General features: G+C 33.5%; 1 protein-coding gene across 1 annotated transcript in view; it reads right to left on the bottom strand.

Moving 5' to 3' along the window:
• PCLO (piccolo presynaptic cytomatrix protein) overlaps positions 1–24,221 on the bottom strand; it is a 187,410-nt gene that overhangs the window by 47,487 nt on the left and 115,702 nt on the right. The window contains exon 7 of the mRNA XM_060195658.1: positions 2,751–4,938. Within this exon, the coding sequence (XP_060051641.1) occupies positions 2,751–4,938 (2,188 nt within the window). The remainder of the gene's footprint in view (positions 1–2,750; positions 4,939–24,221) is intronic.

Genomic DNA, 24,221 nt, shown 5'->3' with positions numbered 1-24,221 from the left:
TTAGCTTAGCTTGGCTTCATTCTTCACCTGAGGAAAGAATTTCTTCTCTCCTCTATATTTACTAATCAACCATACATAGAATATTAAGTTGTGAACTTCAACATGATTATCATACATTTTAATTAAATTATGTATTTTAGTTAAAAATGATAAATCAAAATATGGGTTATATCATATACCCAAAAATGTTATTTTTATCTGTATGATACTAAATATCTTATTAGAAAGTTATACCTTTTGAATTTCCTAATTACCATTTAAATGCAAAGAATGTTTTAAGAAAAATATTTCCAAAAACTTAATTTTTAAGTTCCAAATGTTACAAGTTATGAGAATGTTCTGTTTCTCTTAATTTTTAAAGAATTTTATGACTTCAAAAGAAAGATACATCATTGCTCACCAGAAGCTATACACTTATGTGATAAACCAATTAATAATAATTTATTGGGAGTTGGGTGTAGTGCAGCGGGTTAAGCGCCATGTGGTGTGAAGCACAAGGACTGGCATAAGGATCCCGGTTCCAGCCCCTGGCTCCCCACCTGCATGGGAGTCACTTCACAAGCAGTGAAGCAGGTCTGTTGGTGTCTATCTTTCTCTCCTCCTCTCTGTCTGCCCCTCCTCTCTCCATTTCTCTCTGCCCTATCCAAAAACAAATACAAAAATAATAACTACAACAATAAAATAACAAGGGCAACAAAAGGGAAAATAAGTAAATAAATATAAAAAATTTTAAAAAGAATAATTTATTAACATATATTTTAAAATATACACAGTTTACATACGTATTATGTATGTAATTCAATTTGTTATAACTGTCCTAGTTCTATATCAACATGATCTTTGTCACTAAAATTATTTGCTTGCTTAATTTATATACATTTTAATTTAATTAGTTAATTCCATTCTAATGGATTACGTCTTAGAAACCATCTTTACATATTCCATGATTTTCTTTATATGCTACATGATGTCTTGCCATCTACTTTATTAAAAATGTTTTATACAATCTTTGATGACTATAACTATGTATTATAGAAATATTAAATCTGAAATAAAAGTCGTTAATATGACTGTATGTAAAGAAATGACACATTTTAGATTATCTACACAGATCTGTAAGTTTGATACCACACTGATAAAGTATGTGATGAAACTGAAGTTTTCATCTTCTCTCTAGGTATGTGAGTACCAAGCATATAACACATTTACATGCTTGGTTATGGCATAACCTGTCAATTATATTTTTAATTTTTACATCTGACTACTGAATAGTCTATCAATGCTTCTCTAGCCATTTATATGTCTATGTATGTGAAAAATGTAGTTTTGAAAAAGATACTAGAAATAGACTTTTAATAAAACTTCTGATTATCTATACTTATTCAATTAGACAAATACAAATAAGCATGAACAGGATACTTTAAATGAGTAACAAAAAAGGTGGTCAATTCAAATGCCTATAAAGAAGAAATCAAATCAGAAACTGATTAGTGAATAGGTCACTCCAGTGACTATGTTATTCTGTTTAAATCTAATATAAAATTTCTAAAATCATAATGTCATTCACATATAGAAATACATATGTTTTCATGAAAATACTTCACTCTGAGTCCTTATGCAAGATGTCAGATTTAAAATAGGGAATTCATTTTTCCCCCAAAAAATGTAAGTAATAGTTTCTTTTTTTTTTCTTCTTTGATTCCAGGACTCAAACCATATATACACTGGGCTATAAGTCACAGACGGATAAGGGTGGGGGGAGGAGAAAACAATCACGTTTTGTTCGAAACTCTTCACAACCTTATACCACTCTCCCCTCATCTTCAAAATTAGACATGCACTAGGTTTATTTCTAAATTTCTCACTGTTATATATGATTCAGTAACAATAAAAACACCGCAAACTAATTTTTAGTTAAATATGTATTTGTCTAAATTACTCATTCAGTGTGAGAATGAAGCAAAACAATGCAGAGCAAAAGAAATCTGATAATGCAAAAAAATAAAGTCAAGGAAAATATTAACTAAACAAACAAGAAATACTTCATTTCCAAACTTTAAATCAAAAGAATGTTTCACAGTTATTGGTAAGGCTATTACCAATATCATATGTTTAACTTTTTATTATGTAGTACAAAATATACAAATTTTTCAATTATGTTCATAGTAAGAGATAAAGCAGTAACATTTTATTAAGGAGAATTTTAAAGTATACATTTTATTTAAATCAAGGCCTTTCCCAATACGTCTTAAATAGAGAATATTCTTTCAATTAATGAACACAGATTTCACATAATGACTTAAGTAATTTAATTTTCTTACAGTCCAGAAGAATAGTACTTATGGATCTAAACATTAAAGGTTTCACAAACAAAATAAACTGACCAATAAATCTAAAATGCGTTTGAAAAGTGAAAAAAGCTCAATGAAAAACCTTTCAACAATGGTTTTTAAAGGATGACTATATTTTATTGACACAATTATTTAATAATGGTTTTTGAAAAGTAGACACCAAAGAAATCAATAACCAAGAAACAGAACAACAAAGAACAAACTAAAAAGAAATAAAGAAAAGCATGCTACAAAATCTATTCACAAGATAAATTTTCTGTTTACAGGAAATAAAATTGAAGTAAACATGCAAAAGACACACCAAGAAAAGAATACATCCTTGAAGAAGAAAAATTAAACATGCAGAAAAATGAGAGTTTGAGTTTTGAAAATAACAAAGTAGTTTGAGGCCCAATTTACCTTCACTGTCTGACATGGCATGTTGGAAGTCATCCATGATGAATGCTATGTCACGATCATAACCTCGAGTTCGTGATTCTTCTCTCATGTGTTGTTGTACTTCAGGCAGTGAGTGACTTGATCCAAACTGATCTCTGGTATCTGCAGATATTGGTGGCAAGGGTCCTGCTGCAGCCCTAGCCATTCCCATAGGTTGACCAACAGGACTGAGTGGACTTTCTTCTTCAGAGTTTTGGGCCACAATTGGTATTCTTCCTCTACTCTGATTAATTGGCAAACTTGTTGGCTTAGTTCTTCCAGAGGATGATGCATGACTGAAGGATACATCTAGAGCTTCAGCTTCTTGAGCTTTAAGTCTTAGGGAAGAACTGGAAGAATCTCTTTTAATTGATAAATCAAGCCCATAGACAGAGGAAGGTCGGGAAGAAGGTCTGGACCTGCTGCCACTACTATAGGGTTTATCTGCTTCATCCTGAAGAGCTGACCGGATGGTATTTCCTATTGTCCCCAGTCCTGTGCCAAGAGATGATCCCAAAAATTTTTGTTGGTCTGTAATATTTTTTCTGAGGCCAAAAGTGATATCATCTTGAAGAAGCCTTGCTCGGGAAGAAATGCCACCAATAGATGAGGTGCTGGATGACATATAAGTTGAATAATCGGGTTCAAGATCTCTACTTTCTTGAATTGGTGAAAACTTTGACATTTTAGGGTCAATTAGTGGTTTCTTATGCTTTGACTGCTTTTGATAAAGTATGGCTGCTGGCAGCTGTTTTGCTGCTTGTTTTTCAAGTGTGAGTCGACTAATGCTATACTTCTCAGATTTGGGGAAATGTCTATAGCTAGTATCGGCATGGTAGTAATGGGAAAGACCAGCAAGGTGATCTAAACTCTCTGCCCCTCTACGGAATTCCTGTTTAATTTGGTGTTTTAGAAGCTTTAACTCATAAGGATCCTCCATTGAGTCCTCCTCTGCTTTTACATAACTATGTAACCGAGAAGATGTCTGCAAAGGTGCTAGGAAATCTGTCACATCTTGTGACCTACGTGTCTCTGTAGTCCGAAGGAGACGGTCTGTTTTAGACAGATCTTTTTCATGAAGACTAAATGCAGTACTTAAAGATGCTGTTCCTTTGGTAATATCGCCAATGTCATCGATTAAAACATAATTTCGTGAAGTATGGTGGTCAATATCTGCATAGAAAGAATCTGCAGATATGCTCGATATTGGACTACTTGCCATGCTACTTCTTTCCTCCAACCCTATTCTCAAATCTAAGCTATTGTACTTACTACCAAGATGGGAAACAGCATAGGTAGTATCAGTAGAAACAGGTGCTATCATCAGGGGTTGATTGCGAATCACCTCATAGTTTGAAGTTATCTTGGGCTCTAAATACAGTGTTGTTTGCCGGGGCTTTTGTTGTATCACCATCATCTGTGATGGTAATTGATAAGAAGATTGTGGGGCAGGTGTAGGTTGAGCTTGAGGAGTGAAGGACATTGTTGCCACAGCTTGGAAAGTTGGTTGAGTCTGGTAAGGTGAAACTTGTTGATGGTACAAAGTTTGTTGTTGAAAATGGGACTGTTGGGTGTATGGGGTGGGTGCTTGGGTAGGAAGAGCAGGTGAAGAGTATTGGTATTGAGTATATGGACTTGTAGGAGGAACTAGCTGAGATTCTGTTTGAGTTTGTGGTGGTATAAATTGGCTGAATTCAGTCTGAGGGGCAGTTCTTGGCCGCTCTATGCCATGCTGACTTTCTATTCGAGTTGGTCTGGTGCTACTCACTTCACTGTCAGACATATAATCCCGATCCTCAGCTACACCTTGAAGATAGGCTCGCTCTCTTTTTTCTCTCTCTTTTAACAGTGCCTCTTTCCTCCTGTTAATTCCCATTTCCAGGTACCGTAACTTGGCATCAATTTCCTTTTCTTCCTCATCAAGTTCTGCTTGTTTCTTTCTAAGCTTTGCAGATTCCCTCTCCACAAGATCAAGCTCTCTGTCTATATCCTGGAGAATCTTGGCTCGTGCCATTGTGTTGGTTCTGCAGATTCTTCTCCTGGAAACTGTGCCCATTGTACTGTATGTTGACTGAGTTCCAGTGGCGGTCTCTTCGGGAGGTGGGTTTGGCAGGGTTCTTTTAATTTTTTTCTGGGAGCCAGATGGTGTCATGGTTTGAGAGCCTTTTGTCTAAAAATAAGTAAACAAAACACAGTATCTTAAAGTCAAGAAAAAAAAATGAAGCTCTCAAAACTTCATTGTTTCCATTTTAAACACAGCAATATCATATATACTATCATATATCAGTCTAATATGTAATTTCAAGTGTTGGTCACAAATGCAGTTAAGATAAATTTTTCTTTCTTAGTAAATTGATCATTTATTCAAATCAAGCACAGAGTTCATTGTTATTAAGGTACATATTTTAGCTAGAATTTTAAGGACTCTAAAATCCAACTTTTATCCCACTTACTACAAATAAAATAATCAATTTAATGTATTTCCATGATGAATTAAATATTAAAATATATATTGATTATGCTCAATTTTCATGCTTAGGTTCAAGTGTTTCATTCCATATTTCCCTTACTAATTTGACCTAGTAGAATGGTTATTATTCCTATTGCAATCATAAAATGTCTTTTCTTTTCTTTTTCTTCTTTTATTGTTTCCTAAAATAGGTAATCTGAAATAATCTCCTACTTAATCATTTGTATTAATCTTTGAGACTATTTGAGTCATATTTCTTTTAACTTTATTTAGTAATTTTAGTTCATTTTTAATGTTTCATCAACTTCCTACATGTTGAAAAGGAACTGACACAGAACTCACTAAAATAAAAAAAAGTATACTGTTAGTGAGTTGTCAAATATTTTCAGTTTAATTTGCATTTTAAAGAACATTTTGTCTTTTAGGCAATATTATGAAGAGTTTGAATCCTTGATCAGCCTTTCACAATTCATGAGACCTTTCAGTTCCTTAAACTACCTGATTTGTCTAAGGAATAAATGAGTTAATATAAATATCATCTACATCATCCCAAAGGATGGAGGGAAATAGAAGAAATTAATGTGATGTCCTGACTAATTATAATTTTAAAAAGCTTGATTTTCTTTGGCTAAAATGACTAGCATTGGTATTACTGTATTATAATGTACTTCCACTTTTATCTGAGACTCTTTTTTTATAGGAACTGTACCAGTTTGCAACAATGTACCAGAGTTCCTGTCCAGAGGACATAAAAACACTAATTTGAAAGATTATGCACTCCTATGTTTATAACTTGCATTACTTACAATAATCAAAATAGAGAAGCAATCTAAATGCTCAACCACAGATGACTAGATAGATATAGTAGTGATGACATATGCACTCATTGGAATACTATTCTATTATCAGGAAAGATAAGATTGTATTATTTGGGACAAAATGGATAAAATTGGAGGTGACTGTGCTCAAATTATTACTCAGATAATAAGTAAAGAGATGAAGGACAACCATTAGATGGTGTCACCCATAAGTGGAACATAAGCAAACAGACTTGCAAAAAATAATAAGACTTCACATGTGGAATGACAACCCTTCAGCTTCATTACTCGGGTGAGACCTTTCCTTTTATAGTACACTCTAATTTTATCTCAGGTGGTTCACTTTCTAACAAAGTCCCAAAACCTAGATATACACCAGTTTCTGTGAGAGAGAGCTTATGTTCACACGTATCCATAAACTACTGCAAAATATATACCTGAAAGCAGAAGTACACTAGAGTTTGCAGTGAGTACCCCCCTAACACTTCCTCTCCACTATTCCAAGCTTTGGGTCCATGATTGCTCAACAATTTGTTTGGCTTCTTATGTTAACTCTCTTTTCAGTCACCAGATGCCATCAGGATGCTAGCCAGGCTTCCCTTGATTGAAGACCCCACCAATGTGTCCTGGAGCTCAGCTTCCCCAGAGACACACCCTACTAGGGAAAGAGAGAGGCAGACTGGGAGTATGGACCGACCAGTCAACGCCCATGTTCAGTGGGGAAGCAATTACAGAAGCCAGACCTACCTTCTGCAACCCTCAATGACCCTGGGTCCATGCTCCCAGAGGGATAGAGAATGGGAAAGCTATCGGGGGAGGGGATGGGATATGGAGATTGGGTGGTGGGAATTATGTGGAGTTGTAACCCTCCTACCCTATGGTTTTGTTAATTAATCCTTTCTTAAATAAAAAAAAATTAAAAAAATAATAAAATAAATAAAATAATAATAATAATGTAACCAACACGTCTCTCAGATTTTGAGAACTATAGTGTTTATCGGAGAAGGTGGCACAGGACCTTTGTGTAGGTTTGAAGACTTACACTCAGGATGTACGAGTATGGAACTATACCCTAGTAACCTTATAATTTTGTATAAACACTGTTAAGTCACTACTAGTATATGTAAAATAATCTTTAAAAAGGACTTGATTATCAACACCATAAGTAATTTCTAGATTGAGTATTTAACCCTAATGTCAGTATAATGTAATATAAAAATTTAGAACTCTTGGAGAATGAAAACAACAACAAAAAATTAATACATTCTAGAATTGATTAAGAAATGTTTAAAAGAATGTCTATCATGATTAATCATGATTATAAGTGACAAAACAACAATGGAGAAAAATTTTGGTACTTAATTAGATATTTTTTGATGACCAACTCTGTAAAATTACTATTATTGTAAAAATAATTTGTAAAATTTTCAAAAGTATTATACTATAATCATATCTTTATTTCTCTATTCAAAAATATTTAAAAATCAGTATGCAAAGGAAGAGAAAGTCCTATACAAAATCAGACATTGAAAGGACCTAGAATAATCAATTCTGATAATAATGCCATTAATAAGCAAAAAAAAAAAAGCCTCAGGTTGTTGTTAAAAAAAAAACGTTTAGTTTAAAAAAAAATGTTAAAAAAGCCCCAACTTGTTAGTTTAAATAACGATCTTCTCCCAAGGAGTCCATCTGTATTACATACTTATACAGCAAATTAAAGTTCTTTCTTGTTCTGAGGTGTTCAAGTGTAATTGAAAATAGTAGTATCTATGTTATATGGAAATATTATCCTGAGGACATCAACTTATACATGTGTATTACAGTTCCTGGACATGAAAATTAAAGTGACCATGTTTTTCAATTAAAATACCATGAAACAGTTTAATAACCATCTCCACAAACCAAAATACTAAATAAACAATATCATTATTGCTATGAAAAGATGATTAATTTATTGAAAAATTACAGACATCTTGTTTATTAATTCCTACATGTGATTTATAGTTGAACAAATTAAAGTATTATTCTCTAATTATTCTCTAATATATATATATATTTTTTTTTTACCAGAGCACTGATCAACTCTGGCTTATGGTGGTGTGGGAGATTGAACCCAGGTCTTTGAAACCTCAGACATGAGAGTCTCTTTGCATAACCATTGTGCTATCTACCTCTGCCCTTGTTGTAATATTTTATTAGTGATAAAAATTAAGAAACTAACCTATTGGGTTAGTAGCAACAAGACTCCAAAAATAAAATAATATAGCATATTTAAGAGTCACAAACAAAATATTTCCCAAATTAGTATAGAACCCAATGTTTTCCAATTAAAATTGATAAAATATATACCTTAAAGCAAAAGTGCACAATACAGTCAATAAATAAAGCAAGCAAGTATAAAGACCTAAAAAGACACCTTAAAGTACCTAATGAAAGGAGTCCTGAGATTTCCACACAGACATGATGGGCCTAGACCTCTAACAGATCCCTTTCTCCACTGTCACTGGTTATCTCCACCTGGAACTACATAATGGACCCCTTTGTGGGCCCCTATAGGACCTTACCCTTAATGTGGATCAACAGTGGTAAGGAATGTTCCATTCCTTACCTCCAAAGAGGTTGGACAACATACTCTTCCTACTACCCGAGATAGGTCCTAAAATTAGTGCAGCCTGGAATATTCCTAGCCATGACAACAGAATGTGAGCTCAGACCTACAGGGATGCAGAGGCTACATAGGCTCCTGTGCTGAATACGGGCCCCAGATGAAAATCGATGGGATTTACAGTTAACAATATGTATATACTTTCCTCTTATTTGGGTGCTACTCTCTTCCCTGATACAACTTTCTAGACCTTTTTCCAACTATGACACCATCTTCCCAGACAATAACTTGGGCCCACCTACATATTAGATGTCATGTGCAGGCAAAAAGTAAAGTCCTGGGCCTCTTGGACTATACTTAAAATCTTCACCTGCAATATTCTTGACTTTAGGTTTATGATTAGTTAACAATTTTTTCTGCTTTATATCTTAACTCTTTTTCAGCCACCAGGTTCCAGATGATACCATGAAGACAACCTGCCTTCCCTGGGCAGCGGACCCCACTATGTGCTTTGGAGCCCTGCCTCCCCAGATGCCTGCCCCACTAGGGAAAGAGAGAGACAGGCTGGGAGTATGGATCTACATGACAACACCCATGTTCAGCGGAGAAGCAATTACAGAAGCCAGACCTTTCACCTTCTACATCCCATAATGATTCTGGGTCCATACTCCCAAAGGGATAAAGAATAGGAAAGCAAGTTATCAAGGGAGGGGATTGGATATGGAGCTCTGAGGCTGGGAATTGTGTGGAACTGTACTACTCTTATCCTATAGTCTTGTCAATATTTCCATTTTATAAATAAAATTTTTAAAAGATTAAAAAATTGACAAAACAACATTCAATATTTCATCAGCTGTCACTAAGATGCACCTCTTGTTCCTGTTTTGTTTTTTTATGAAAGTCATTGCTCTTGGGTCAAGCAGCCAAGCAAAAATCTACTTTCTACTTCACTAGACAGAAGTATTAGAGATGTCAGTCTGTGCAATACTTACTGCCTTATATTTCCTGGGACATCTCAAGGAGGTTAATTTTCTTTACTTTCCTAAAATCTGCACAGAGTATTTTAGTAGCCTATCTTAAAAGTTTCTTATGGTGAACATTTTAGTATATATTAACATGAATTTCTCCTTTCTCTGTCTTTCCCACTCCCTTTCCCTACTCCATTCATTCCTTATTTCTTTTATAACATTAAATCATAGTTGCACTGAAAAATTGGAACATATGTTAATTTGATATAACTCAGTATAAAGGCTACAGTATGATTTTAGCAAGATAGCTAGTTTGGATGGTGTGCCTGCTTTGTCATATGCATGACCCAGGTTCAAGTCAAACCTCCACTGGAAGAAGCTTCTTCAGTGCTACGGTTTCTTTCCCTCAGTCTCTCTGTTTCTGTCTTTCTATCTGCAAGAAGCTAACTATGAGTGATACCTCAATGATTACAAAAAAAAAAAAGTCATAATGCGTGCACTCTTTCCTGTATGATAATTTGATTTACTCAACCATCCCATTCATTTTAGAGGAATATTTGTTTTCCTTAACAAATTTCACCAGAAGAATGGCTCAAACTGTTTTAGTGAAATAAGTTCTTTCTATGATTCATTGTAGTCTAAATGACAGATGTAGAACTAAAAGAAGTTTCCCATCTGCACACTGTTTTGGGGGAGGGGTTTCTGTTATTTTGAATATTTATAAATATAGCTATGAAATATATATCAGTACAATTCTTTATAACAGCTTATTCTTTCCATTATAAGATAGCCATATTGGGTATTATATGTTAAAAATGCGTATGTGTTGAAAAGAACTAACTGCCTTTTCATATGAAGCTAAAAGTGAAATTTGTAAATTATCAAATATTTTTACACTTATACCAAATGTGATATTTCATTTAAATGAAGACAGAATGAATTATAAATTAAAATTCTGTGCCACAATTGGAATGATATTATTTAATGGCAAAGAGTATTTCTATGAATCAATCTTTTTGCTATGTAAAAGCTGACAAAACAAATTTTATTTTGAAATTATAGAATCCTTTATAAATAAAGCAGACAGAAATGCTTAATGAAGAAACAGTTGCTTTGATTAGTTAAAAAAAAAAAAGCATTAGGTTTAGGCTCTATCTCTTGTAGTAGTCTATACTCCAGCTCAAATATAATCCCTAGATGATAAGCTAGGAAACAGGGTATGTGGAAAAACTATAAATATATTAGAACTGATAGATAACATAGAACAACCAAATGCAACAATAGAAGAATAACTGTTTTATGTGCATTGTTAATCATGTCAGAAGTTGATCATAAATCAGATCACAAAACATGTACCAATAAATATAAAAAGATGAAATAATGCAAAACATATTTTATGACTATCATAGAATGAAGCTAGAAATCCTTAAGTAAAGGAAAACTAGAATTTGCAAACATGAAGACATTAAACAACACATTTTAAACAGAGAATTTAAAAAGAAAAAAAATGAAAGAAATGAGAAAATGATTTAAGACAAAGAAAAATACAAGATACCAAAACCAATGAGTACGGTGGAAGCAGTAATGTATAATTAAAAAGGAAAGATGTAAAAAAATAAAATTAGGGCCAGGCAGTGGCCAAGATAAAGCACGTGTTCCCATGCATCAGGACCCAGGTTCAAATCCCCAAGCTCCACCTGTGGGGGAGAAGCTATGAGATTAGTAGAAAGTGCTGCAGCTGTCTCTCTTCTTCAATCCCCCCCCCTCTCTTGTCACACTTATCTATTAAATATTTTAAATATTCACTGCATGACAAATGTGAAAACATGGGTTGTTTTTTGGCTTTTCATAAATTTTACAATTTCACATGTTATTTAGGGGGTTAACAAACACAACTGCGTGCAATTAACCAATAGCACTTAAACTTAACGTGTTTGTGTGTGTGTGTGTATTAGCATAGCTAGATAATTTTGAAAATTTAATTATGCTCTTTTTCCTTTTTATCCTTACTATAAGAGACAATAGTTAGGGAAGCTTTCTCCCTAGTTAATGCCATAAATTCAGCTCCACGCCAGATTCAAAATCTGAGGTGCTGGATGGTAGCTCACCATCAGACTGTACGTATCACCATGTATTAGGACCTGGGTTGAAGCCTCTGGTCCTCACTCACAGAGAGAAGATTCAAGGGCTAGATGGTGGCACACCTGGTTGAGTGCACGTTACAGTGCTCAAGGACCCGGGTTTGAGCCCCCTGGTCCCCACCTGTAGGGGGAAAGCTTTGTGAGTGGTGAAGCAGTGTCACAGGTGTCTCTTTCTCTCTTCCTCTCTGTCACCCCTTACCCCCTCCATTTCTGGCTGTCTATTTCCAATAAATAAAGACAATAACATTTTAAAAATATATTTATTTATTGGATAGAGACAGACAGAAATTGAGAAGAAAGGGATGTTACAGAGCAAGAGCAACAGAGAGACACCTGCAGCACTGCTTCATGACCTCGCAAAGCCAGGTCCTTGCGCATTGTAACATGTGCGCTCAACCAGGTGCGCCACCACCCAGTCCTTAAAGATAATAACATTTTAAAAATCTTTTTTAAAAAGTAAAAAGTGGAGCAGTGCTGCAGTTGTCTCTCTTTCACTCTTCTTCTCTCTATCACCCTCCATCTTATTCTGTCATTCTCTGTCTAAAAGAAGGAAAAAAGGAGAAAAATGCCCACTAGGAACGGAGGAACACTATAGGCACTGAGCTTTAGTGATAACCCTAGAGGTAAAAAAAAATCTGAGAAATTTGCTAAGTGACCATTTTGTAGAGTCTAAAGTTATATTCTACTCCTGTGTATTCATATTTAAAGTCTAACTTGGATAGCAGTGGCAATGATAGGACTTTTCAGTGTCATGCCTTTGGATTTTACATAAAGTGTTATTATCCAAATTTGACAAAAACTGGAGGGCTTTTCTTCAACTATTTACAAAATAGTTGAAGAAAATATTTCAAACATTTTCCCTTCAAATATTTACAAAAATTTAGACTATAATTAGGCAGTCTAAAATGATGAATTTGTTTTAAAGGATTAAAGGAATATAACATAAAAGGATTAAAGGAATATAACATATCAACTCTTATGTACTGTAAAGTGTACTTACTAACTAGAAGGGTATTTAAGTGAGACTAGTGCTGATGGCCAAAGGTGAGAAATATATTACTTCTAGATTTTACAGTTTAATAGAAAGAAAACTGCTATGTGAGAATTCATATATACTTTGTTACTAATTGTTACATTCAACATTTTATTTTCTTGGTTATTTAAGGGAAACAAGATGCTTAAACAAGATAATTTCCTGTTTCACTTCCATTTATCTCCCAATGTCAGTTTATTACAGAACTTAAAATCATTCTTTCTAGTTAACTACTGTGAAAATTTATTTGTGCAGTAGACATATATTGCTTTTAGTAAGACAGAAATAAAGCCTGAAGATCAGTAGGTATGGAGAGAATCAAACAAAATAATTTTAAAAACACTGACATAAATTTAAGGATATAAAAACATGATAGCCAATGATTAAAATAACAAATCAGTTCACTAAAAAATGAATATAGTTGTTTCTTTTATTTTCTCACTTCTGTGCTACTTTGCTTATATACTGCTGCTAGGCTAGGATATGGAACAAACATGATTTGCTCTTCAGGGGGAACATCATTTACAGTTATATTTTCTTTTGTCAGGAGACTGTGACATTTCTGTATCATAAAATGTCTCAAATATTTATGTATGCAGTCTGAAATAAAAATAAAAATTCACAAGATATAACATATAAATTTATCCCAAAACATAAGTATGAATCAAAAAAGTAAAACAGACCTCTCTGCTTTCTTCTTAGCACTTCATTGATTTACTTATATTCATAGGAATGAAATATTAGGGTTCTGAACTGCTACTGTCTGTATTTGTTAGAGCAATAGATCATTAAAAATTTAAGAAATGATTCAATGATGGCCTATGAAAGTCTGAAATATGTCATTATTATTAGCAATGTGAATTCTTATCAAATTACTGTGAGATAATATAAGTATTTTATATTAAGACACTTGAAATGCCCTGAAAATCACAGGGATGCTTATCATTTCTTGTTTGATTTTCTTACTAATTGATCACCCCTTGACCTAGAGCACAAATCTTGGAACATGACCTTAAAATAGTCTACAAAGCTTGAACTTATTGACTGCTATGTATTTGAGTGAGCATCTATAGGCATTGTTTCCTATTATGAATGAAACTGACTGAACTCTCCAGAATGGAATTATTTTCTAAACAACATTGTTTTGTTAAAAGTAATACTATGGCTTTAATGTAGCATGAAACTATACTTTGTAATCTTATAATCTGGTAAACCCTTGGTAGTCACAAATAAATAAATAATAACTTTATAATCTAGTAGATATAATCTGGAAAAAAATATTTTCATTTTAATAGCTATAACACATCTAAGAGATTCATGCACATGTATTCATGTCAAAAATGAAAATCAATGTTCTGATAAATATTTTACTATATATCATAATTCTTACAATTTGCATAAATTACAATGTTAAGTAGTAATTTCAGTTGGGGGTAGAAAGAGTTAAATGCCTAAATCATACAATAGCCTCTATGTTTTAAAACTAAACAATGTGGTAAGAGTTGTGTTCAGAGGAAAACAAAACAAAACAATAGAGACTGGCTTTTCCTTTGCCATGATAACATAAATAACATAAATCAATATATCAGAAATCAACATTAGTTATAACGTAGTAAGATTTACCCATGTAGTTAAAATGCAAACTCTACAGTTTCTGTATTTTTTTCAGATGCTTAATCATTCACTTGAGAAAGGTGAACGGAAAATTGGTTTCTGATCTATTTATGATTATTATTTACTTTCACAAAAGTATTATTCATTGTCCTTTCTAAAGCTAATATTGTATTTGCTATTTCAGAAAATGTTTTCAAGCAAAATGACTTGAATAGTATTTCCATAATCTAACATACTAATTTCTTACCCTGTTATCAGTCATTAAGGTTAATATTCACAACTACTTGAGTTTTAATTCTTTATAGCTTGCTATTAATGTGAAAAGGAAATATATAAAAATTCCCTTTGTAGGGGAGTCTGGTGGTAGCGCAGCGGGTTAAGTGAACGTGGTGCGAAGTGCAAGGACCAGCATAAGAATCCTGGTTCGAGCCCCAGGCTCACCACCTGCAGGGGAGTCACTTCACAGGCGGTGTCTATCTGCACGTGTCTATCTTTCTCTCCCTCTCTGTCTTCCCCTCCTCTCTCCATTTCTCTCTGTCCTAACAACGACAACATTAATAACTACAACAACAATAAAACACAACAAGGGCAGCAAAAGGGAAAATAAATAAACAAATTTTTAAAAATCCCTTGGTTATTTATAGTTTTAGGCTAAACCTCCCCATTTTATTTAGCCAATTTATTTAAGATCAGATTTACCTTATATACTTGTTCCAACGATCTGATTCAAATTATACATATAATACAAGGTACAGTAGAGTGCCAAAAAGGAAACCTTGTTAAATAGTAAGAACTCATTAGATGGAAACAATAACAAATTAAATGCAATTCCTACTAATTCAAATTATGTCCCCCCCAACAACAACAACAAAAGAACAGGTTTTAGTGAAAATTTGTTTGGAACCACAAATTGTGAAAGCATTCCTGAGAAAAAGAACAAGAATAGAGTCATAATCCTTTCTGGTCTTAAACTATATTATATCTTGGTTAAAGGACATTGGTAGTCAATAGTTTCCACTGCCTTGAGAAGAAAATAGGCATCTTGGTTTCATATACATATATATATATATATATATATATATATATATATATATATACATGTACATATACACTTGTACTTCACTCAGCATATCTGATTCATTATTATTTACTCTTGTCTCCTTTAATGCTTCTGCCAGAACACTATACTGTCATTTTTTTCTGAAATTGCTAAGATACACATGACTTTATCTATTAACCACCAGGTCTCATGTCTGTCTGAGAAAAAACACTTGATGGAGTCATGACATCCACCAGCCCACACATCTGATGTCTTCACACAAGTGAGAAATCATCAGCCTGTCTACTACTCTCAATAGTGTAACAGACATGTAATACCATTCTCTTTTTTCTTTTTCTTTCTCCCTCCCTCCCTCCCTCATTCCCTCTCTTTTTGTTTTTGCCTCCAGGGTTATCACTAGGGCTCAGTGCCAACACTACAAATCCACCTTTCCTGGTGGTCATCTCTCGCTCCCCCCCTTTTTTTCTTTCTACATCATTTTTATTTGGCAGGACAGAGATAAAATGAGAGGGAGGGGGAGATAGAGATGGAGAGAGAAAGACAGACACCTGCAGACCTTATTCACAGCTCATGAAGTGTCCTCCTTGTAGGTGAAGAGCAGGGTTTTAACACGGGTCCTTGAACCTAGTGATGTGTTTGCTTAGCAGAGTGTACTACCTCCTGGCCCCCCATTCTCCCTTATCTTCTTTCATTTTCTAAGTACTTTTAGGTCTACAACTTCCAAATCAGAATCCATATATGGAAATCCCATACTGTGTTTTCTCTTTTTGTGCACACACACACACACAAAACAATAACATATTGGCATAAAAATTGACATCAATTTCAGTGGAATAAAACCAAAAGTCCCCAAATAAATCATCATATATACTCAATTAGTTTATGATAAAGGAACCAAATAATAAAATGAGAGAATCTCCTTAATAAGTTGCATTGGGAAAATTGGCAGTCATCTGCAAAAGAATGAAAACAGATCAGTATCTTATACTATGGACAAAAGTGAATTCCAAGTGAGTTAAAAAGCTAAAATACACAGAATAAAACACTATAATACAGTCTTCAGGGATATCTTAGGAGAGTCAATTCCAACATCAAATGAAAGAAAAATAATAACAAACAGAATTTTATGAGACTTAAAATCTTCTCCATAGAAAAAGAAACTATAACTAAAACAAAATCGCAGAAAATATTTGTACAATACCCATTTGTCAAAAGGTTAATGTCCAAGATATATAAAGAACTCATAAAATGGAACAACAAAAAAGTAAATGGCCTACTAAAGATAGGGAGATGAGCTGAACAGACATTTTACCAAAGAGGACATGGGAATGACCAACAGGAAAATACATCATTATCATTTATTAGGGAAATTAATATCAGAACAATGAGATACTATCTGATACCTATGACAATGACCTATATGTAAAATGATCTTGCAATGGTGGGGAGAATAAGACTCTTTTATAGAGTTAATAGGGATATAAATGGATCCAACCTTTATGGAATACAGTTTGGGGATTTCTCATGTCACCAAAAATAGACCTATCATATGGCTTAGCAATTCCTGGCTACCTATCCAAAAAATACAGAATTGCTAATCCAAAAGATTTTGCTCATACATATGTTCATTGCAGTGCTATTCACAACAGCCAATACATGAAAACAACCCAAGGGTCCAATGACAGATGAGGGTGAAGATGTACTATGTGTACACAATAGGATACTATTCATCTGTAAGATAAAACCGTGCATTGTACAATAATATGGATATAACTGAAGGTGGTTATACAAAGTGAAATAAATCAGAAAGAGAAAGGAAAAAATAAACAGCAAAGTGAATTTGCTTACTTGTGGAATATAAACAAAGCCAAGAAACAATGTCAAATAAAGTGAGATTCTGATACAGAACTGAGTTAATCAAATCGTGTGAGAGTATAGGGGAAGGTGAAATGGGCAGTGGGAGAGAGATACCGGTAGCTAGGAGGTAGGCATTAGAGGTGAAGTTTTACTCCTGAAACAAGAATAGTTTTATAAAACAAATTTATCTCAAAATGATTTTCCTGTTTTTACTCACATTTGTATATTTCCTTCAGTCTCTAAAACAGTACTTTATATATTAATTTTAAACCAGTAGAATTTTAAATAGCATCATCTTAATTATAAAAAGATACATCAGTGGAGAAGATATTAATATTGAAGGTAAGAATTATGGGGGGGGCAGTGGAGCACTTGGTTAAATGTACATATTAAGCTCAAGGACATACACAAGGATCCAAGTTCAAGTCCTAGGCTCCCCACCTGCAGGGAGGAAATGCTTCACAAGTGGTGAAGCAGGTCTGCAGGTGTCCATCCCTCTCTCTTCCTCTCTATCTCCCCCTTCTCTCTCAATTTCTTCTTGTCCTAGTCAATAAAATGGAAAAAATGTTGGCTTCAAGCCTCAGGGCTTGAAGCAAAAAAAAAAAAAAGAATTATAGGAATAGGAAGAGTGAGGCCTTTTGTTATTTACAAAGCTAAATTTTGATATGTTAATCATATGATGATTTATTTTATACTGTGTGTTATATAGTTATCCATGCCATATAAAAGTTTATTTCATCATAGTTAGTATTCATTTATATTTTATATATTTGATAGGACAGATAGTAGTTGAGGGTAGAGGAAGAAAGAATTATATTATATTATTATAGTATATTATAATTTACTGTATTATAATACTGCTTTTATTACAATAAAAGTATTATATTATAGTACTGCTTCAACAATGATGAAGCTTCTCGTGGAGGTGAGGGACTAGGATTATGAACTCAGGTCCTTGAGCACTGTAACTTGTGTGCTTAACCAGGTGTACCGCCCAGCCACATCAAAGTTAGTTTTATTTATTTTTGCCACTGGGGCTTTTTTTGTGCCACTATAATTCAGTAGCTATTGGAGGACCCTTTTTTTTTTTTTTTTCAAAATTTAATATCAGATAGAGATAGAGGGCAGAGATGATAGGGGAGAGAAAAAGAGGGAGAGACGCAGACACCACAGCCTCACCCCATCAGTCATGAAGTTTTCCTAGTGCATTTGGTTTGGGGGCTTGAAATCTAATCCTTGCACATGATAAAGTGTGTTTTCTACCAGGTGGGCTATCTGGCAGCCCCCAAATTAGTTCTAATGGGCTGATTTCTTACATTGCTTTTCTGATGAATAAAAAGTAGCCTTTAAAATATTATTATTTGAATTTAACTTGGCCATCATAGTTGCTTTTTAATCTGCATATTCTGATAAAAATAAAATTGGTAGAAATAAGGCTTCTCAATTTAGGTTATGGAAATTGCTCTCAAAAATAGACATTAAAGAGTTCCAAAACTTAAAAATAGGTATCAAAAACAGCAATCAGAAGCAAAACATTCTTGTAAAAATAAAATGAAAAAATACCATCTGTTTTGCGAAAAGATCTTGGCATAAACTTTACAACAAAATATATTTTTTAAATATTTATCTATTCATTCCCCTTTGTTTCCCTTGTTATTTTATTATTTTGGTTACTATTATTGTTGTTATTGATGTCATCATTGTTGGATAGTACAGAGAGAAATGGAGAGAGAAGGGGAAGACAGAGAAGGGGAAGAAAGATGAGACAGACACCTTCAGACCTGCTTCGCTGCTAGAGAAGCGACCCTGCTGCAGGTAGGGAGCCGGGAGCTTGAACCGGTATCCTTAGCCAGTCCTTGCACGTTGCGCAACGTGCGCTTAACCTGCTGCACTACTGACAGACTCCCACAACAAAATAGTTTAATAAATAATTTGCCTACTACAAAACAGTAAAAAATTTTTAAACAAATCTAGAGTAGAACAATATAGCTTTAACATTTCATAGCCCATATATTTTGAAGACCATGTAAAGGTGATAACATTTTAAATAAAGCTCGTTTTAGTACAAAAAGTAGTGTATCGGGGGCTGGGAAGTAGCGCATATAATGCGAAGTGAAAGGAACGACGGCAAGTATGTCAGTTCAAGTCCCTGGGTCCCCACTTGCAGGGTGGTCACTTCACTAGAGGTGAAGCAGGTCTGCAGGTATTTATCTTTCTCTCCCTCTTTCTATCTTCCCCTCTTCTCTCAACTTCTCTCTGCCCCATACAACAACAACAACAACAAATGGGGAAAAGTTGGCCTCCAGGAGCAGTAAATTTGCAGTGCCAGCTACAAGCCCCGGAGGCCAAAAAAAAAAAAAAAAAAAAAGTGTAACAAAGTGCTATTTCTGAAATATTTTTCTTCAATGACAAAATCATTAAAATGTTGTCTTTTAAGGTGGATGCATTTTGGAATGACATAGATTACATTACCACTCCAAATTCTTTGAATTTGCACTGCTATTTCTCCCAATGGATATTACTCCCCTACCCCCACCTTGACTTTGTAGACATCATGCTTGACTAACTTTCTTTCCTGAAATTAATGATCATTTGTGATAATGATATGAATTAGTCTCCTATATACAAGAAAAGAGGATAGGCCATATTTTACTACTATGGAAACTCCACATATATGATGCTAGAGATAAACTATCAGCATATATAAAAATATATGCCAGGGAGGGAGGGGGAGCATAGAACTGTGGTAGTGTGTGCAGTGTGGAACTACACTTCTGTAATATTATGATCTTGAAAACTATTATTGAGTCACTAATTAAAAAATTTAAAAATAATAGTTATGAGCCATTTGACAAAATGATGCTTTGCCATGTAGTAAGACATCTGTTTGTCATCTAGAGCTACTCTCAATCTCTTGATTTCTTATGTTGGAATATGTTAATTTGTGCAATGATTCCTAATTTTATTTTGTAAAAAAAAAATAAATTCACGGGAAGGTATGCCAAAATAACCAAATGATGACCCCAAAGTAGAAGACAACAATAAGATGAAAAAAAAATACTAGATTTAATAAATTTGAAAGTTAAGTTTGATTCATTATAGGAATGAAAGAAAAAGAGAAGAGAATAAAAGAAAACTAAAAATTGAACACAAAAAGGTGTTGATGAACTGAAAGTCATATCATTCCCGAATTAGTCAATTTCACTTTTTATTTTTAGACAGTCTAAATTAGACATCTTCCTACATACTGAGATACAGTAGTGCATATAACTAACAAGCACAAATCCCACCCATAAGGACTGCTGGGGAAAACACAAGACATTACAAAGGAGCACATACAATATTTCTGATGGTATGTGATACGTGAAAAAATCAAGATGAATGTATTGATGGAGTTAGAGAGGTGGGTGGTCTTAATCAGAAAATGCTATTCAAATAAATGTAAAACTTTAGAAAAGTGAAATACAAAAGTTTTTGAGAAGCATCATTATGTATTCCACAAAATATGGAAACACATGGCCATCAGGAAAATTTGAAAATTACTTCTCCGTACCCATAAGGAAAAGCTTTTTTGATGATAGTTGGCAAGTTTCTTTAGAGGAAATACAGATATAGACTAATGTCAACCTGAGAAATGGACTCACTGTTACTGCATATCTGAAAGGTTACAAATGTTATTTCATTCAAATACTAGAAATAGGTATTTGATCATTTTTACACAAGTTTCTATTCATTTTTGTGACAGTCATACATTGTTTGAATTGATGAAGAATTCTACTTCAAAAATTAGAAAATCTTTGTCTACAGCTGTCTTTCTGTAGAAAACATTCTACTTACTGTGATCTTCTTTAATTTTTTTATTATAATGATTGACAAGACCATAGGATAAGAGGGGTACAATTCCACATAATTCCCACCATTGCTGTGACTTCCTTTCATTTTTTTTTGCTGTGACCTTCCAATACCTGCTTAAACATATTATTGTATAGTTATATGTAAGTAGAAATATTTACTTCATGAGAAGGAATAAATTTTGATGTACAGTTGTATCCCAGAGCCAACCAAAGGACTTAAGATAAGATGGGATATTTACTTTCCATCTTATTCAGATTCAAATATTTTAAATTGTAAAGGAGTACAAATTGCTAGATAAAATTGATTATTATCTAAAGGATACCTACTCACTACATAAATACTATCAAAATATAATTTAGTTTGTAGGTCTGCAGTATGATATGAGAGTCATATGGTCTGGTAAAAGAAATTATTCATTTCATACAAAAAGAAATATAGCATAACTAAATAATAAAATATCTCAGATATGCCTGACTCTATTTATATCCACTGTGCTAGTTTTAAGTTTATATTAATTAGTGTTAATTATAACCAACTGATTGTATGAAAGTGTTTTAGGATAAGGCTTGAAGTTTAAAGTAACAGTAAAATAGTACCTAGATATACCTCTAATTTGGAATTTTTGCATCAAATATGTGACCAAATTTCCAAGATGGTAAATACTTAAGAATGATTTCATGCCACAAAATGGAAATCCTATGAAGTGAAAAGCAAATAATCCTTAAATTTCTGATGTTCCCATTGGCAAAACAAATGTTTTGAAATTCCAGGAAGGTAAACTTTTATCCACTAGCAAGAATTTTTTTTTAAATTTTTTAAATTAAAAAAATTTTTTTTTTGTTATTGGATAGAGACAGAAAGAAATTGAGAGAAAAGGGGGAGATAGAGAGGAAGAGAGACAGAGAGACGCCTGCAGCCCTGCTTCACCGCCTGTGAAGTGACTTCCCTACAGGTGGGGAGCCAGGATCCTAACTGGTCCTTGCGCTTTGCACCACATGCACGCTTAATCCACTGTGCTACCGCCCGACTCCCCACTAGCAAGAATTTAAAGTAATTAAACCTCTCTAAAAAATCTTGTGAGATAGGTTCTAAGTAAAGAAAAGTTGTACATCAACTAATCAACCAATCAAATACTGTTCATGTTTACCTATGAACCATAAAAAATATAATATAGTGCTTTGATATGTATTATGTGTTGGGTTATTCTATGTTTCTGTGTCTGATGAGGGAGAAGACATAAGGAATGAATATGAAACGTCAATGGAGGAATTGTATGTCCTTTCCCAAAATAAACTTAGGCATCGTAACTGCTAGTATCTTGGAATATGAAACTAAGCATAAGATCTTTACAAAGGTCATGAAGTTGAAATCTAGTCATGCATTAGGATCATCTCTAGTCAACAGAACTCCTTATTAAAATACTTTGGATACAGTAGACATACATAGAAGAGAATGTGATGGAACACAGGCATAACACTACCTAGTAGTCAAGGAACACTGGAGATCAGTGGAAGGCAGAAGAGATTTAAGCCAGAATCTTAGAATGAAGAAAGATGAAATGATAAAGTCAAATACAAGATAAAACGAATATTAAAAGACAGCTATCAAACATGGTACTGAACTAACAAAAATCAGGAAATGTTGGGGCTTCACCGAGCAGTGAGGCTTTTCTACAGCAGGTGTCTCTCTTGCCCTCTCCACCTCCCTCCTCAATTCTTCCTGTCTTCTCAAATGATTTTTTTTTTTTTTAAGGCCACTAGGTGTGGTGGATCTGTCATGCAGCCACTAAGGCCAAGTGATAGCTTTAGTAGCAATTTAAAAAATTAAAAGTGTTTTAGGCAATTGGTTATTTATTTATTTATTTATTTATTTATTTTAAGGAACCATGATAAACCCATTACCCTCCTTTGGGCTTAGCTCTTTAGCAATCAGGTGGCTCAGTCCTCTAATACTTAAATATCATTTAGCTTGTATTCAGGGCTTCAGATGTTTATATAAAAAGGAAGTGAAATTCACTTTTTACGTAAAGGAAAAAAGGCACATCAACTTAAAATATGGACAGGATTTGTTAGTATGGAATTAGATTATGCAAGAAAAAAGGACGATTTAATTATGCTCCAAAATGTACTGCACCTTGGCAGTGTTATTTAGTAAATTATACTTAACTTATATTATGATAGGTAGTATTTCTAATATAGTCAGTAATATAATCCATTTCATCTTTCATTTTGCACTCCCACTTTAAGTAAATAGTAAAAGACATACGGATAATCTGAATCTCTACTTTAACTCAATTCATCTGAATTAAGGTTTTGGGACTATATATTAAGTAAATGAACAATATATCAACTACAAAAGTCTAGACCTTCTAGTGACAGAAACTTTGAATATTTATTTAAAACACTGTCAAAAACACATTTCAATATGTTCAAGTAACTGTTTAGACCAATTTACAGGTTATTGATGTAAAACTAAATACCTTCACATTATAACTGATTTAAAGGTTACTATTAAAAATATATTTAATTCTAGAAACAAAGCTATCTATAAGCTAACTCTTTCATAAGTTGGGTCATAATCAATGCACTGTTGTTTCCCTGACTCAGTAGTTAGGATCTCTGTTCCCAAAATGAAACTAGTTTTACATTTAGGATATGTTGTTTAAGAAAGAATACAGCATCAAAATGCCAAGAGAAAACTCAGACATAACTTTATAATTTAGTAACATGACTACTCATATCTATAGACCTATAAAGAGACTTAGTTTCATAAAATAGCACTTCTTTTAGCCTGCTGTCAGTGTATAATGTCTATGAGCTAATGGAAATATAACAACATCTCAGAAAAATCTGTTTTGAAGTTTCAGGCTTTGAAGACCTGTAGTTCATATACCAGTAAGCTAGAGTATATTTTTAATGTAAACATATTTTTAACTGGACTACTATATTTATCAATAATCTCTGAGCTACATATGAGATTTTCTTAAGTAGGAATATACTGCTTTAACATATTATTCATATCTTACTTTCAGC

Source organism: Erinaceus europaeus, chromosome 8 (assembly GCF_950295315.1).
Source record: "Erinaceus europaeus chromosome 8, mEriEur2.1, whole genome shotgun sequence".
NCBI classification, from domain to species: Eukaryota; Metazoa; Chordata; class Mammalia; order Eulipotyphla; family Erinaceidae; genus Erinaceus; species Erinaceus europaeus.
Note: the sequence above shows the minus strand (reverse complement) of the source record. Positions and strands in the feature narration are given on the sequence as shown.